At 58.6% G+C, this 17,694-nt stretch overlaps 2 protein-coding genes across 5 annotated transcripts in view; one reads left to right on the top strand and one right to left on the bottom strand.

Annotated features, from left to right (window-relative positions):
- Positions 1–2,925, top strand: part of BEGAIN (brain enriched guanylate kinase associated) — a 44,703-nt gene extending 41,778 nt beyond the window's left edge. For 2 of the 4 annotated variants that reach the window (XM_027120579.1, XM_027120582.1), the window contains one exon: positions 209–2,925. In XM_027120579.1, the coding sequence (XP_026976380.1) occupies positions 209–1,567 (1,359 nt within the window). In that variant the 3' untranslated portion in view covers positions 1,568–2,925. The remainder of the gene's footprint in view (positions 1–208) is intronic. The other 2 variants (XM_027120580.1, XM_027120578.1) reach the window with 1 other exon arrangement.
- A 4,625-nt stretch (positions 2,926–7,550) lies between these two features.
- WDR25 (WD repeat domain 25) overlaps positions 7,551–17,694 on the bottom strand; it is a 144,207-nt gene continuing 134,063 nt past the window's right edge. Inside the window, exons 5-7 of the mRNA XM_027120577.1 lie at positions 11,167–11,337; positions 8,610–8,750; positions 7,551–8,019 (exon numbers count right to left, since the gene is read on the bottom strand). Coding sequence (XP_026976378.1) covers positions 7,798–8,019; positions 8,610–8,750; positions 11,167–11,337 — 534 coding nt within the window. The 3' untranslated portion in view covers positions 7,551–7,797. The remainder of the gene's footprint in view (positions 8,020–8,609; positions 8,751–11,166; positions 11,338–17,694) is intronic.

Raw genomic sequence — 17,694 nt, 5'->3', positions numbered from 1 at the left:
CCACTGGAGTGGGCCGGGTTGGGTGGCGGTGACCAGGGGTTCACAGGCACATCCCGGGAGCTTGCGAAATAGAGCATCCCGGGCGTCGGCTCCAGCTGGTGGGATTAGAGAGGCCCTGGGCAGGTCCCCGGTGGGTCAGCCTCGGCTGCCGGTCCGGGGCTGACCGTGACCCCCGTCCCCTCCTCTTCCTCGCGGCATCCCGTTCTAGCTGCCCTCAGAGTTCCAGGAGCACGTGAGCCTGCACATGGAGAAGCAAGGCTGCAGCCTGCCCTCCCCGCTCTGCCGCCCGGCCTACGCTGACAGTGTCCCCCCCTGCGTCCTCGCCAAGGTGCTGGAGAAGCCAGACCCCGGCAGCCTGTCCTCCCATCTGTCGGATGCCTCAGCCCGTGACCTGGCCTTCCGCGACAGGCTGGAAAAGCCGGGCCCCCGGCCCCCCTACAAGGGGGACATCTACTGCAGCGACACGGCCCTCTACTGCCCCGAGGAGCGGCGCCGTGACCGGCGGCCCAGTGCGGACGGGCCCGTGACCGACGTGGGCTTCCTGCGGGCCCAGAATTCCACTGACAGCGCGGCCGAGGAGGAGGAGCCCGAGGCGGCGGCCTACCCCGCGGGCTACCGGCACGGGGCCTTCGGGGGCTACGCGGCCTCGCTGCCCACGTCCAGCTCCTACTCGAGCTTCAGCGCCGCGTCGGAGGAGAAGGAGCACGCCCAGGCCAGCACGCTCACCGCCTCGCAGCAGGCCATCTACCTGAACAGCCGCGACGAGCTCTTCGGCCGCACGCCGCCTGCGGCCTACGGGAGCAGCCCGCGCTATGCCTCGGCCGCGGCTGCGGTGGCCGCCCCGCTCGAGGCCGAGGCGGCCCCGGGGTTCGCGAGGACTGTGTCGCCGTACCCCGCCGAGCCCTACCGCTTCCCGGTCTCCCCCGGCCCCCAGCCCGCCCTGATGCCCCCCAACCTGTGGAACCTGCGGGCCAAGCCGGGGTCGGCCCGGCTGGCCGCAGAGGACGTGCGCGGCCAGTGGCGGCCGCTGAGCGTGGAGGACATCGGCGCCTACCCCTTCCCGGCCGCCGCTGCGGCCGCCGCCGCCCCCGGGCGCGCCTCGCCCGGCGGCTTCAACGACCGCTACTTTGGGGCCGGAGGCGGCCCGGGCGAGAAGGCCGAGGGCCGCGCCAGCCCCCTCTATGCCAGCTACAAGGCTGACAGCTTCTCGGAGGGCGATGACCTCTCCCAGGGCCACCTGGCCGAGCCCCGCTACCTCCGGGCGGCCGGTGACCTGAGCCTCAGCCCCGGCCGCTCGGCTGAGCCCCTGCCCAGCTACGCGGCCAGCGAGGGGGAGCGGGAGAGGCTCGGGGTGCAGCTCTGTGGGGCGGGGGGCAGCCCCGAGCCCGAGCACAGCCCTCGGAGCTCCAGGGATTCCCTGGAGCCCAGCTCCATGGAGGCCTCCCCGGAGATGCACCCCGGCGCCCGCCTCAGCCCCCAGCCCGCCTTCCCTCGGACTGGCGGCTCGGGGCTCAGCCGCAAGGACAGTCTCACAAAAGCCCAGCTCTACGGAACCCTGCTCAACTGAGCACCCACGTGCAGGCCTCGGCCGTGGCCACCCCGCACACCGGGTCCCGAGGGGTGCTGCCTCGCCTCCCTGATACCCGTCCTCCCGGCCCCGCAAACGAGGACCCCGTTGAGCCGGGGGAGGGGGCGCACCCCACCCACGTGTCTCGTCCGCCCCCGCACCGCCACGGTGGACCGTTTCTCACACAGCAGCCTCCTTCCCCACCGGAGATGAGCATCCCCCCTTTTATAAAGTGCAACTATTTTTATAGAGCAAAAGGGTCTTTCTTAACGCACTCAGCCTCCAGCTCCCTGGATGGTGGCCTAGGCGTTTTCGACGCGACGCTCCTTGATTTTCGGGTGAGGGTGAGTGGGGCCTGCCCCTCAGAGGGAAGGACGGTGTCCTGCGGAGACCCCCCGCCAGCCAGTGACAAGGGAACCCTGACGCTCTGTCCACAAAGAGGGGGACTGGAACGGGTGGAGGGATGTGTAACGTTTTCAGCTGTTCTTGCCGTGTGGCCGACGACCGACCACCCCCCAGCTCCCCCGTGGTCCGTAGTCCCAAGTGGGGCCGGTGCTCGTCCCCCCAGTGTCCCGCTCCCCGGTACCACCTCGCTCTACCTCAGATGTAATGAGGCCCTCCGACCCCGGTTTCTGTAGCTTGCTTTCCTGTCGTCTGTGATGCATGCCCCGTCTCAGTACTGTATTTTGCATTCATTAATAAAAGACGTCAGTGGAAAGAATTTGGGTTTGGGTAGTTTCTTCTCTCCCCTGCCTTTTGATCTCGGGACGTGTGGCCTTGGGTGTCTCCCCCCATCCTCCCCTCTCTGAGGCCAGGGCAGCCTGATGATAACACTCCTCCCCCGCCCTGGCACCGTGTTGTCCAGTGTTTGAATTCTTCCATCGTCTCAACCCACTAAACGTTGTTATTGCCATTTCATACAACGTTCCTTATAGACTTTGCTTCTGCCTCAAGCTTCCTTAGGATGTCCTTTAGTTCGGCTCTGCTGGTGACAAACTCTTCTGGGTTTTTTTTTTTTTTTTTGCTCTGAAGATGTCTTTGCCCCATTTCTGAAGGATATTCTCACTGGGGAGAATGTCAGCGGGGGTCTCTTACCCTCAGTGCACAGAGATGTCCCCTGGCTTCCTGCTGGGGTGGGACTCACCATCAGTCCCCCCCCTTCCCAGGAGTTGTTCCTTTGGTGCTAATCTGTCTTCTTCTCTCCAGCTGTGGAAGATCTTCCCTTTGGTTTTCTGCATTTCCCTGAGGTGTGTCTCGCTGTGGATTCCTCCTTGTTGGGAATTCACAGGGAGTCTTGCATCTGTGGATTGGTGTATCTCAGTAGTTGAGGAAAATCCTCAGCTGCTTCTTAAACTATTTCTCCACCCTTCCCTCCCCCTGGGACTGCCATCAGAACCTCTGTGTCCTCTACCTCCGTGTCCCTGCCTCCTTGAGACCCACACCGTGGTGTCACCGTGCTCAACCTGCATTCTTCCAGGTCACTAATTCTCTTCTGCTGCGTCCATTCAGCTGCCCAACACAGCCACCACGTTTTTAGTTTTGGTTATTAACGTTTTCCATTTCTAGAAGTTCTGTCTGGTCATTCTACAAACCCACTATGCCACTTTCTAATAGTTTCCTATTCCCTGGAGAGATTTCCAAGCTTGTCTTTTGTTTCCTTAAACAGAGCGGGCACAGCTGGCTCACGGTCTGGGCCTGACACGTCCATCAGGTGGGGTCTGTGTAGACTGTTTATCTTGGCTCCTGCCCATGTCGCCTTGTTTCTTTGTGTGCCTGGTTATCTTTGAGCATGCTCATTGATGCCCTTGAGACAGTACTTGTGAACGTTCTGCAAGGCGTAGGATGGAGGGCCCCTCCCCCAGGGGGCTTTATGTCTGCTTCTTCCCACTGGGAGGGGACCACCTTGGCCCAGGTGCACACCTGAAGTTCTCCGGCCCACCCAGCTTTGTGTAGCTCCAGGGTGCCTGCACCTGACCTGCCACTGCAGGCCCGGCTGCCCACCCCCAGGAGCAGATGTGCCCCAGGAAGCAGCCTGCTGGCGGGGGAGGGGCTGTGGAGAGGCTCCGGAGTCAGCTCCCCTGTGTGGGGCCCGGTTTCCCTGTGGGCAGGTGGGGAAGGAACCCTCACCGAACTGGGGGGCAAATGAGTGGGTGGAGGGGAAAACACATGGCCCCCGGCACCCAGCAGGCTCTCGCTCAGAGACGCTCCCAGAGGGGCCCTGAGCCTCGTCAGCACCACGTGGGCTGGGAGACCGGACAGCAGGGCTGGGAACCCTGAGGACTTTGCAGTCTGGGCCCAGAAGGGCGGGCCCCTACATGGTCACTTCAGAGTCTGACTGCTCGTCCCTGCAGGCGGCCAACAGGCCTCACAGAGCTGTCCTGCCATGGCCTCTGAAGCCAGCCACGGCCGGGATGGGCTTCCCTCCTTCCCTCCTTCCCTCCTTCCCTCCTTCCCCAAGCACCCCTCGCTCCACTCCGGTCCTGCCTCCCTCCCAACAGGACCCTGGCTGTGCACCCACCGTCCACCGACCCTTCTGTCCATGTTTCTTCTCAGCCCACAGCAGGCAGTGCAGGGCTGTGTGACCTTGGGCAAGTCCTGGGCCCTCTGGGCCAGTTTCCCCTTCTGGAGCCTGAGGACTGTGACTCGTGAGATTCCCAGGGGCCCTCGAGACTAGTGGCTATCCCACTGCATGGAGAGCCCCAGGCTGGGCCAGAGATGGGTCCCGAGGGAGGGGAGGAGCGCAGGCTTCCCGGGCCTGTCCCTCTGCCCACCGGGACGGGGGGGCCCACAGCCACCTCACGGGGGCTGCGAGCATCAGCCTCGCTCAGCAACAGACACAGCCACGCTGGCATCTCAACATGAAAGCGTTCTTCTCCCACGACGGCTTCGGATCTGTATTTCAGATTCACGGGTGAGGCGAAGGTAGGCACGCAGCCCCAGGAAAGTGGGTGGAGGGGCAGCCCACACTCCTTTTTCTTTCCTGCTCCATACTTTCTAAATTTAGCTCTCTTATTTTAAAATTGCAAATGGTGAACTCCTAGACGCCTTGCAGAGGATCAGGGTACGGAGAGCACCTGCCATTCTTCCCAGTAAAATAACCTAAGAAGGGGTAGGGCTTGCAGGGCACGTAGTTAAGAAATCAAATCCACAGGGGAGGGGTGCTAAGAAGCAGCTGCAGTGGTGTCTGGGGATCCCTGGATATCCCTGTCCCAGGAGGGTCAGCGCTTCGGCGGGCTCCAGGTGACCAGTGTGGTAAAGAAACGGCCTCCAAGGACAGAGATCTGGCTGCTGTTTGCCCCGAGAGAAGTCAAAAGGGTCCCAGCCCACAAAGGCCCCATGCAAGCAGGTGACGGGTCTGGGACCCATGGTGTCCCACAAGGCTGCAGGTAGCCGGGGTGTGGACTCAGCACAGGGGAGGGGCCGGGCAGCTCGGTGGACAGGGAGGTCATCCCCTGGCCACACCCCAGCAGCCACGCCAAAGCCAGTCGAGTACGTGTGTAACTGATGCTCACTAAACAAAGGAGTGGTCATATCGACATATCACAGTGGGGAGAGCAGTCAGCAAACCACGCGATGAAATTCTCACTCGGTACACACTCCACATCAAGGAAGGCAGAAAAACGCCCGCTTCGGGCTGGGCTAGAAAGTAGGATGTCTGGACCCCAGGATCTGGGGCTGGATGCAAGGTGGGGGCAGGAGAGGCGGGCGAGAGGCACCTGGGAAGGCTGGGCCCCGCTACGCCCCAGACGAGCACAGCCTCCCCTCCCGGCCTGTGTCTGGGCTCATTCACACGTGGTCAATCCATCCGACAAATGCCAGCCAAGGGGCTGTTCGGGCTGGACCTGGGGGGACACACCCTCATGACAATACTGTGGGGGTCCCGTCACTCTCCCCTCCAGCTGCATAGTGGCAGCTATGCCTGGCCAGGGACCCCTGGTCTGGGGCGGGCATGTGACACAAGCCAGCCAGTCAGAGGCCTTCCCTGAGACTTGTCAAGTGGGAGGAGCTCACTGGGGGCTTCTGCCGTGAGAGTGAGCCAGAGCTGGCCAGAGGGGGCCTCGCCAGACCAGGTCTGAGGATGAACCCAACCGCGCCCTCTGGCCTGAACTGGCTCAACGCCTGCACCAGTGGCTGGGCTGACACTGATGCTAATACTATCGCTAATACTGATACTCCCACTGCTGCTCCTGAGCGCCCGCTGCATACACGTCCTGCCGAGAGCCGTCGCACCCAACCTCACGAATCCCCACAAGCTGGGTGCTGTGAGTTCTCGTTTACAGCAGGGGACACTGAGGCACGGGGCAGCTCAGCACTGGCTGTGACCGCACAATAGCGAAAGGGGGTGACGGGGTTGAAGTCCATGGCCGTCAGATCCCAAAGCCCGCATCCTGTGGGCAGGTCTTACCTGCAGTAATTCACAGAATGCCTCCCGCACGCAGGGGCCAGGGATGCAGCCGGGAGCAGGGCCCTGCGAGCCCGGGAAGTTTGCACGGCACTGAGCACGCACGCTGGGAGGCAGCGTCAGGAGGGGGCGGGGCTCAGGGCGCCTGTTACACTCGGAGCCCTGAAGGAGCGGGGTGCGGGGGGAAGAGGGGCCCAGCACAGGGGGCGGCGGGAGGCAGCTGTAACCTGGGAAGGCTTCACAGAGGAAGTGACCCCAGGGCGGGTCACTTCCTCTGTGAAGCGAAGCCACCTGGGGGCGTGAGGGGCGAGGCAGGAGTGTCCACTGCCTGCCCAGGCTCTGAGCGGATGCACACTCAGCCTCCCCTCTGCTCAGGCTGGGGCAGCCCCCCATGCGGGCCTCCACTTCTGTCAGGGCTGAGCGTGGGGTGCGGTTATCTTTCCCTCCACCAAAGAAGCCATTCTTGAGCCTTGAGCCATTCTGGAGCCATTCTTCACCTCCCTGGTGTGAGGGACACCCGGGATCCTGTGCTTGCCACCCACCCACGCGCTTGGCCCTGGTCTCTCCAGCCCAGCTCGGGGACACAGCGTCCGCTCAACACCCACTGCAGGCCAGGCTTCGTGCTGACTGCAGGGGAAGAGGACGAAGGACAGAAAAGGGGTCGGCCCTCAGGATGAGTCCCGCCTCAGGGCCTTTGCACTGCCCTTCCCTCTGCCTGGGATGCCCTGCTTGTGGACCCCAAGATTCCCGAGGGCCCGGGGGTGGGTTAGACACACTGAAATAAACGTTTACCACCAGCCCCAGCAAGCCCCAGAGCCCCCCCCCAATCTGCCCAGAGCCCCTCCCCAGACTGGAGCTCCCAGGGTGCTGACACCCCCCACATACTTGACCTTCTTGGACCCTCACAGCAAGCCTGCAGGCTGGGGGTCCTGACACCACTTTACAGAGGGGGTAACTGAGGCTCCGAGAGGAAATATGACTTGGTCTCGGCTACACGGACAGCAGAGCCGGGCCTGGAGCCCAGGCTCTGGAGAGGCCAGGCTGGGCACCAGCTGCTCCTGTGGCTTCCTCCTCGGGTCCCCTGTGTTTCCTCACTGACCCCCTGCCAGGGACACCCTCCTCACAGGCTCACGGTCTGCCCCCTCCAGGGAGACTCCCAAGGCTTCGGGGATGCCCGTCCTGAGACGTGCGCACCTTTGGTCCCCACCCTCGCCCATCGGTGGACCTTGGGCTCCTGGGGCTTACGGCTCCTCGAGGCTCCTCAAGGGACCTTTGCGTCTGCACGTTGCTCCCTCCCCCGGGGCAGACGCACTCCCGGGGGCAGCGCGCACACCTGACAGGCAGTGGGCGAGGAGGAGCGCAGATGGCCCAGGGCTCGGACAAACCCGGGGACCCCGCTGGCCACACTTCGGGGGAGGGAGAGGGCGGCCCGCGCCTGAGCAGGCCCTGTGAGACCGGGGGTGGGCAGACCCGGACCCAGCGCCCCCGGGGGCTGCCCCCCCTCCAGCTCCCACCCCAGGTTTTGTCTCCAAGCTCCAGCAGGCCTGCGAGTGGGGAGCCGATACATATTTGTTGCTGAAATAACCTAAGAAAGAGCAAAACACTCACGTTTATTGAGCGTCACCAGCACCGTGCCAGGCGCTTTCGCTCACGCAGTCCTCAGAACCCCGAGGCACACGGGTTTGTCCCCATTTTACAGATGAGGACGCTGAGGCTCAGAGGGTGGAGAAGGCAGCGGCCACCCGAGCCGGACCCCGAAGCCAACCTCAGAGCCTCCTCATCACCGGCCCACCCCGGCCGGTGTCTGGAAGGTTCCGTGCTGGGAGGCTCAGTGCCAGATCTTAACGTCGCCCTCCCAGGAGCAGGTGGCGAGGACGGAGGGCAGCACGGGGTGGAAGGTGGTGCCCACACAGGCCTGCGTGTGCCCGTGCAGCGTGCGGGCGCGGCTGGCGGTGCGGAAGCTGTACACGAGGACCCGGCCGTCGGCACTGCCCGTCAGCAGCAGGTCACCATCTGGAGAGCACTCGCAGCCCACCGAGTAGCCTTCCACCTGCAGAGGGCGACCCGGGGTCAGAGGGCGACCCGGGGTGAGCAGGCCGCACGGCACAGGGCGCACGGCCTCGCCTGCCCCTCCCACAGGGGAGCGGGCTGGGGCCCAGAGCCGGCCAGGAGCAGGGCGGGGCCTCACACCCAGCGGCCGAGCTCCTGCCCTGAGGCCAGGGCCCCGGCATCGGCCTGTGCCACAAGGCTGGTTTAGTGTACCCCAGACAGCCCAGCTCCAGCACAGCTGATGGCGTCTGGCCTCCGCGCCAGGCGCTGGGTCCCCACTGGCTCTGCCCCATGAGGCAGCCCTCAGCAGGGAAAGGGGGCAGATGGAGAAACAGCCCCACTCCCGTTCCGTCCTGCGCCCCTCCCCAAGCCCCGTGACCTGTCCACGTGAGCTGACAGATCAACGAAACTGTCCCTGCCCAGATGTGGCCCGGGGCCTCGAGTGGACACCAGGCCACGTGGCATGGGGTCACCCAGGAAAGAGAAAAAACGAATTGCCTGGACAGAGGGTCCCTGCCCTCGGGGGCCGCAAGCCCCTTGCTGGCGTTGTCAGTGGGACAATTTTCCACCTGGGGGACAGGGACGAGGTACCTTGTGGCCTTCGTAGCGCCGCCTTCTGCTCATCCGGTAGGGCCACACGGCAGAGAAGAGGGCCAGGTAGTTGCCGTTGGTCTGCGCCAGGAACACAGGCTCCCTCGGGTGCAAGGTGAGGCTGGGGCAGGTGTACCTCTCCTGAGAAACAGCAGGGCCACAGACAGGGCGGAGGAGGCTCCCAACTGGGCTTCTGCCTCTGACGGACTCGCCCCCCAGACTCTGCCCGCAGGGCCCCGGGCCCTCTGCCCAGACCTGGCTTAGGGGTCTGTATGAGTTTCCTGCTGCTGCTGTAACAAAATGCCTCCATTGTCGTGGCTTAAAGCAACACATTTATCATCTTACAGTTCTGGGGCTCAGAAGTCCGAAACGGGCTCTCTGGGCTAACTGAACTCAAGATGCCAGCAGGGCTTCGTTCCTTCTGGAGTCCTCAGGGGGGAATCTGTTCCCTTGTCTTTTCTGGCTTCTAGGGGCCCCCTGCACTCCTCAGCTCATGGCCTTTGGAGTAGACTGAAAAATGTCCCACCAAATACTTCCATGTCCTAATTCCTGGGACGTGTGAATGTCCCCTTATATGTCAAAAAAAAAAAAAAAGGCGGTGGGAGCTTGCAAGTATAATTAACTTAAGGATCTTGAGATGAGATTATCGTGTATTACTGCCCTAAATGCAATCACAGGCACCCTTATAAAAGGGAAGCAGAGGAGATCAGACACACAGAGGAGGCGATGTGAAGACGGAGCAGAGAGAGACCTGAAGATGCTGGCACGGAGACTGGAGTGATGCAGCCACAAGCCAGTATCACCAGAAGCTGGAAGAAGCAAGGGACAGGCGCTGCCCCGAGCCTCCAAGGGGAGCGGACCCTGACGACATCTTGATTTCAGCCCCGTGATACTTTTTACAAATTTCTGGCCTCCATCACTGAAAAAATACGTTTCTGTTGATTTAAGCCACCAGGTTTATGGTAATTTGTAATTTGTCATACAGCGATAGAAAACGAATCCACACGCCCATCTCCCCACCTCCACAGTGAGCCGTCAAGGGTCCCCGGCCCAGCCCAGGGTCCCACGCAGCCAGAACACATAGTAAGTGAGAAGGTGACTGGCCAAGCGGGGAGGTAAACGCCTGCACAAGGGGTTCCAAACAGGAGGGAAAATCTCACTGTTTAACAGGCTCGGTCACACAGAAACACCCCTAAAAGCTCCCTTCTCCATTGTACGTGTTCCGTGTTCTAGGTGATGTCCTGAAGCCACAGCCTCTAAATGAGCCCAAATTCAGAGGGTGACGTCAGGAGCAGGTGGAACCATGGCTGCAGACTAATGTGCTGTCAGAGGCACATGGGAACCTGATAATGAGCTCCTGGTGTGATGCTACCGGGCAGAGTGCCTGCTTGCCTGCACAGAAGGTGAGGAGGTGTGACCCTAGGAGGGCTGGGGCTCAGGCACACAGCACTTTCTCTACCTCACTTGCTTCCCTGTCCTCTGCAGGGCCGTCAGAGGCAGGATGCCCCAATGGCTAGACGTGACCCTCCGGGCCCTCCCAGGGCTTATTGTTCCCGTGGGTTGCACTAGAACCCTGAAGTGAAGGTCTAGAGGCAGGTTGGCTCGGGGTCACTTAGAATCCTCTAAGAACAAGGGAAAAAGCAGGGAGAGGAAGATGGTGTATATATACACGTGACATGTATTTTTAAATTCAGGGTGGCAGCACCAAAGAGATTAGCCATAGCTAATTTGAAACCTTAAAAGATGATGGTGGGTGGCGATAGTGATGTCGGTGATGGCGGTGGTGCGTGGTGATGGTGTTGCAGATGGTGATGGTGTTGGAGATGGTGATGGTACTAAAGGTGACGGTGATGACAGTAGTGATGATGATGACAGTGGTGATGGTAATAGAGGTGGGGTGGTGACAGGTGGTGCATTTTATGGAGAACTCCCTGTGCCTGGCACTGTGCTGGATTCTTTATAAGTACTTATGTCTTTTAATTCTCAAAGCCACTCTATGAGGCAAGAAACATTCTCACCCTCAGTTTATGAAGAGAAAAATGAGAATCAAAGAGGGTAAATAACGGGCCCAGGCCCTCTGCCTATAAGTGGTGAACGCAGGATTTTAATGCAGATGGTCTACCTTCGGGGTCCCTGCTTGAACCCTTGAGTCACAGCCCCTGCCAAAACCACTGAGCCAGGGCAAGGTGGAACCCTGCAGGCTGGCTGGGGTGGCGGAGGGAGGGTAAGGGTGTCTCGGGGGTGCATCCGCGTTCCCGTGGATCTGGACCAGGCCGCCCCTCCACACGCTTACCCCAGAGCCAGGCTGTGCTGGACGGAGGATGAGTGAGAGGACCGTTAGGGAGTCACTCCGATCTGGGAGCCAGTGGAAGGTTCTCTGGGCAGGCCTGGACCTGCATTTTGCCTTCCCCGACCCTGCAGATTTCAGGCAGCCCATCTGTCTCCAAAGGTCCTGTCTGCTGAACCATCTCCGCAGAAGTGACCTGGGGCCCCGGACAGCCTGGGACTACACGGATGCACCCTGAAACTGGAAGCAATGCCAAACAGGGTTTCTCACGTGGAAAATCTGGTTGGAGATTTTGGCGGAGCTCCGGAAATCCCAGGCAATAATGGTGCGGTCGGCAGAGTCCCGGCTCGAAGCATCTGTGCTGCTCAGAAACTCGGAGCCTTCCCGGAGGAAGAGGATGTCCAGGGTCTGCTGGATGGTGGCCTTGTAGCTTCTCACCACCTGCAAGAGTGGGCACCCGTCATGCCGGTGGGCCCCAGGGGTACAGGGCGGGTGCCACAGACAGGGACAAGGAGGGCCGCTGAGTGCCCCGAGGGCTGGAGAGTTTGGAGAGGCTGGTGCTGGAAAATGCGCCCCCAGGCTGAGGAGCCCAAGCGTGGAGGTGGGGCCGCTGCGGGGTGACCTCAGGCCCTGCCCCGTGATACCTCCACAGTGGGCAGTCCTCCGCGTCCCCTCCCCACACCCACTGGCGCATGGGTGCAGGGAGGCATGAAGATCTCCCCAGTCAGACTGGTGCCCTGGAGAGCAGCGGGGGTCCAGCGAAGGAGAGCTTAGGGAAGGGCCCACGCCCAGCCCAGGGCACCTAAAGGCACCAGTGATGCCCATCAATGCCAGGGCCATACTCTGTGCGAGGGTCTTGCTTCTGAAGAGGTCACGTAATTCACAGCTTTCAAAGCCTCAGCCTAACGTCCCTGGAGCGATAAGTGCATCGTGGGAGCCAGTGTTCTCGAGCCCACAGAACCGCAGCATGTAAGTTAGCTTTAAAGACACTCTTTCTTTCTTACGTCATCACCAACATTCCACAGCCTCCTGTCTCTAAACTAACACAATCAAGCGGCCAGCTGCTGTCCCGCTTCCTTCAGGGCGTTTTCTCACCTGAACCTTCAAGCCTACAGCAACTGGGCTGGGCAGGGGCAGGGTGGAGGCCCCAGCACCCGGACTAACACGCACCTCCATGCAGTAAACTCCTGGGCAACACGACTTCAAATTGCAATAGTGAGCAACAGGCCGCGGGCACAGTGCCTCGGGCCCGCCTGCGGGGTCTGGCGGCCTGTTTACCAGCTCCCAGGGCGCCACCATGTGGCCACAGCATAAACACAGCTCTCCGGCACCTCGGCAGCCGGCCGTGAAACGAGCTGTCTTCACACTTACTTACAAACTGGAGTTTAGGGATTCCCTGGTGGCGCAGTGGTTAAGAATCCGCCTGAGAAGACAGGGTACATGGGTTTGAGCCCTGGTCCCTGAAGATCCCACATGCCGCAGGGCAACTCAGCCCGTACGCCACTGCTACTGAAGCCTGCGGCACCTAGAGCCCATGCTCTGCAGCAAGAGAAGCCACCGCAGTGAGAAGCCCGCGCACACCAAGGAAGAGTAGCCCCCGCTCACCACAACTAGAGAAAGCCCACGCGCAGCAACGAAGACCCAAAGCAGCCAAAGATAAATAAATAAACATAATTTTAAATAGTAAATATCTAAAAAAATAAATAAAATAAAAACTGGAGTTTACAAACTTTCAAAATGTTTCAGACATAGATCTTCTATCATCCTCTTTCAAATATATATAAGTCAAATTCACATTAAATGCAGCACTCCATAAATCCAATTTAGACAGAGGGGTATTTCGAGACCCATTCTCCAGATGAGGAACACTGAGGCTCAGAGAGATGCAGGGATTTTCTCCAGGGCGCAGGGCCAGGGTGTGGTGCTTCTCTGGGGCCCACATCCCCGTCTCCTTCTGGCCAAGTCCTGCCTCAGTAAACGCTGGGGCAAATTCCTGGTGGAGGGTGGGGAACAAACGATTACCTTCTCTGAGCCTTTTCAGAAGCAGCCCTCAGCTAGGGCGATTTCAGGGTGGGCCCCCTGGAGCCTGAGGAGTAGTCCAGGGGTAGGAAAGTGAAGGCAGTCCTGCAGGCCTCTGAACACTGGCCAGCCTGTGTAGCTGCGCCCCAGGCAGCGTGGAACTGCCCACCTTCCTCCCTCCCTTCCTCTCCCACTCTGTGCACCAGGATCCCACATGCCCGCTTTGCCCTCCCAGGTAGCCATGAGTCTCCTGGAGTGTGGACTGGAAGGAAAGCTCCAGAGCCCCCGCCAGGAGGGGCATAGGAGCCGTGCTGCTGGCAGATGCTCTGGCCTGCCCAGTCTGGAGCTGGGGCAGCGGTCTAGGGCCTGGGAGGGGACGTGGACCACCAGAGTCCCCAACACGTGCTCTGAGAAGTGCACAACATCCCGACTCAAAGAACAGTGCCGTCCCAGGGCAGGGTTTGGAATCTGCTCTGGTGGGAAGAGAAGGGAGGGGAGGGAGCAAGGCCCGTCGTCACGGCTCCAGATCCATCCCCACCTCCCATCCCCAGTGCCACGGTCACCTCTGACTTAAACCACCCTCTCCACCAGCAGCCCCAGGCCTCCATCTGCCAAGGCCACGTGGGGCCTGAAGGCCTTCCTGCCGCCTTTCCCGACGCCCTCCCCATCACCACAGTCCAGGCGAGGAGCAGGGAATCAAGGGAGAGTGATAAGTCCGGCCCAACTCATGTCCCTAGATGTGGCCTGTGCACTGAGGCGCGTCTCCTCCCGGGCGGCGGGGACACAGCCCCAAGAGCCCATAGGGAGTGGCTGCCGATGGGCAGGACCGTGACATCTGTGGGCACCTGAGCCCCTCTCCAGCGGCGGCACCTGGATCCCCACACGCACTTGGAAAACACACTGACCCAGGAAAGCCTGGAGGAAGAGGAGGGCCCGTTGAGTTCCAGCCACAGGCCGGGGGTTTCACAGAAATCATCTCCTGATGGCAGCAGGGGGCAGCTGCTCCCAGAGGGCGGTGCGAAGGCCCAGAGAAGCAACGTGCCACGGGTCCTCGGCCTGTCCCCGGCAGAACCACCCACGTGCCCACCGACACACCACCTGCCTTTTCCAGGAGAACGAAAACCCTCGTTCTGTACACTTCCTGAGAATGGATGGAAATGGCCCAATTCATTAGGGCGTCGTAAAATCGAATGGCCGGGAAACAAGCCGTGTTACGGGCGATCCCTGCCAACAGTGCTGCTGTAAGTGGAAGGCTGACCTTTGAAGTGATTGCCGCCGAACATGATTTACTTGCCTTCACAACTGCTGCTGCCCCGGGAAAGAGCAGGGGAGCCATTTGTGTGTCTAGCTGGTGGGTTTTATGGCAACCTTAATTACACCGACAGCTGGTACGTCCCATCCCAGGGGCGTGGGACAGCGCTACAGGGCCTAACTAGCTGGAGCCGGAGGGAACCTCACTCAGACCCTTCTGGCAACCAGGGCCTCTGTCGGCAGACAGTTGCAGACACTTGGCCAAAAGTCTACGGCTTTGGGAAAAATGGAAGACGTGATCAAGACACATTCAGGTGTGATGAAAATCACCTAATATCCTTAAAATCTTGTCTGCTTGGCCCACCAAACAGACCTCCGAAGGCTCGCCTTTCCCTTCCCCGGGCCGTGCCACTTCCGAGGTGCGCGGGGTTGGGGGGCAGGCTCCGGTCCTGGCCCGCTGCTGACTCACTGTGTGCCTGGGGCATCCCTGCCCGCTCCGCGGCTGGTTTTGAGTCATCACCACCAGGGGCCTGGACTGGACAACAAGCCAGCCTCTCGCGTCTATGCGCTGCTGGACCCCAGAAAGAGGGAGGCTGGGGGCCCAGCTCCCCCCTCCCCTCCACCCCGGCCAGTCCTCTGCACCCAAGCCTGGAGGGAAAATGAGGGAGACACTGCTCTGGGCCCCCCAGGATGGCCGAGGCCACCTGCCCGCCCTACAGGACTGTGAGTTCCTGGGGACAGACGCCTGTCACATTTCTGGGACACCCTTGGCCAGGACTGGGTCTGCACACTGCAGGCATCAGTAAGTTGTGCTGAATTAAGGGCTGGATAAGTGAATGAGCAGATAACCAAATGGACGGACGAACGAAAGGAACAGCTTGAAAGGCCTCTGGCTGCCAGTAACAGGCGGGCCCTTGGGGCTGAGGCAATGCACGTGGTCCTGCCGCCACTGGCTCCAGCAGGCGCCCTGGGAGATGATGTTCATTCACGGGGCCATCCATGGCCCTCGGCGTGGAGACAAGGACACCTCAGCCGCCAAGGACCTCCAAGACCGTGGACGGGGGAGGGGAGGGAAGGGCTCAGCGCATGCACGCCACCACCAGACGTCCGGAGGCGGGAGGGCCAAGCTCTCAGGCAGACACCCGGGTATCTGAGCCTGATGGCCTATCACTGGCTGCGCGCCGCTGGGCAGGCAGCTCACCTCTCAGCGCTTCAGTCTCCACACCTATAAGGTGGGGCTAATAGCAGGACCTAGAGCTTGGGCGTGAAGGACGGTGACAGGCCTGGCCAAGAGGCCAACACACAGCAGATGCTCATAAACCTCTTCCCAGACCGGCCAGAGCTAGTCCCTGGGATGGGGCTGGGGGTCCCTGGGCAAGTCCCTTCTCCCCAGATTTCAATTCCTTCCCCTTGAATATATTGGTCTCTTCAAATTCTAAGATGCGAGGAGTCTCTGCACAATGGCGAACTGGAGAGGTGAGTAAAGAGCCCCTTTCTACGGTTTAAAATCACACAAGTAAAGGTAGCGAATCACACGGGATAGTGTACACCGAAAGTGCTCTGTGGGGCTCCCCTGGTGGCGCAGTGGTTGAGAGTCCGCCTGCCGATGCAGGGGACATGGGTTCGTTCCCCGGTCCAGAAGGATCCCACATGCCGTGGAGCGGCTGGGCCCGTGAGCCATGGCCGCTGAGCCTGCGCATCCAGAGCCTGTGCTCCGCAACGGGAGAGGCCGCAACAGTGAGAGACCCGCGTACCGCAAAAAAAAAAAAAAAAAAGTGCTCTGTGGATAATTTTTTCTAAAAAAACAGAAATTTATATTAAAACAAAAGAAACTATACAAGTATGAAAAGAGAGTATGACTGAATTTTTCTACAATCTGAGAGTAGGGGAAACTTTCCTGGTCATCACTCCAAAGCCAGAGCAATAAAAGAAAAGATGCATAAATCTGGCTATATGAAAATAATAGTAATAGTAATAATAATAATAAACATTATTGCACGGCATAAAAAACAGGTAAATAATTAAGAAAAATAAAAAAGACAAATGGGAGAGATATCTGCAACTTATATTAGAGGCAAAGGTCACTGTCCCTAGTACACAGGCAGGGTCTAAAAATCGATGAAAAAGACCAAGAGCTCTACAGAAAAATGGGCAAGAGAACTGAACAGAGAGTTCATATGAGAGGGAATGTAACTGGTCCTTCAATCTTGCTCACAAGAAATGAAATTTTAAATTACTTGGCGGTATCATTTCTTACTTGTCAGATTAGAAAAGCCAGAAGTTTGACAACACACTCCGTTAGGTGGCTGTTGGGCATTACTTACTTTGCACACTGCTGACAGAAATGCAAAATGGCATGGTCCCTATGGAGAGAATCTGGGTGACACCAAGCAAAGCAGTATGTGCCTTGTTACTCGGCAATATACATAACCCAGCAAACCAACTTGTAGGAACTGACCCCGAAGTTACAGCAGCAAACACCAGAAAACACAAGCACAAGGCCGCTGAAAGCAGCACTACCTGTAAAATTAAAAAGCAGAAATAACCCAAATGTACAAGAAGGGACCAGTTACACAGACATCAGTCCAGACACACTCTGGAATACCATGTGTGCTGCTGTAAAAAAGAGGCCCATCTCCCCGCCTGCTGTGGGCTGGCTTCCAGGAGGTACTGCTCAGCGCAAAAGCAAGGTGGAGAGCAAAAGGGCGTACAGCAAATACGAGAGGTTTGTGTCTGCTTCCATAAAAAACAGTAGAAAGACAAACCAGAAACTAAATAAATAAATCAGTCAGACTGCCTCTAGAGGGGAGGGGACAGAACGGGGGAGACAGGGCTGGAGGCAGAAAGTAGAGGCTTTCTACAGAGGGGCAGACAGTAAATATCTTAGGATTTGGAAGCTACATTTAGTCACTGTTGCATTCTCTTTGTGTGTGTGTGTGTGTGTGTGTGTGTGTGCGTTACAGCCATTTAAAAATGTAAAAATCATTCTTAACTCAAGGACCATACAAAAACAGGCCGTAGGCCAGACTGGGCCCATGGGCTGTAGTTTTCCAATCCCTTCTCCAGAACCATGTACGTATCTTATAAAATTATACAACAAAATTAACTTAAAAAGCAGGCTCTAAAATGCGAAAGCAAAATTAAGCAAATGAAACTAAACATGTATTGAGTTGGTACCTTAATCACACAAACGGGGTTTATTTTAAGAGACATTAAAGCATAGTAGTTTAAGGCAGATCCTCAGCTGAATATACATTATGAACAGAAAACCAGTAATCTGATGGTAAACCCTAATCGGATATACCTTATGGACAAAAAGAACTGTGAGAAATCTTCAATTGTTTTCAGTCATTACATTGCTCGTGTCCACATACACCCAAAAAATTGTGGTAAGGAAGACAGAAATAAAATTTTTCAGTTTAAAAGAGATCAAAAACATATAAAAACAAAGAAGCTAAAGAAAAATTCTGTAATGCTAAATTTGAATTGGACAAGTCAGCATAAACAATGATATATTTTTTTCTTAAC

This window comes from Aethalodelphis obliquidens, unplaced genomic scaffold (assembly GCF_003676395.1).
Source record: "Aethalodelphis obliquidens isolate GAN/ISIS:26980383/991018 unplaced genomic scaffold, ASM367639v1 scaffold21, whole genome shotgun sequence".
In the NCBI taxonomy this organism is placed as follows: domain Eukaryota; kingdom Metazoa; phylum Chordata; class Mammalia; order Artiodactyla; family Delphinidae; genus Aethalodelphis; species Aethalodelphis obliquidens.
This window is presented reverse-complemented; position numbering and strand designations above follow the sequence as displayed.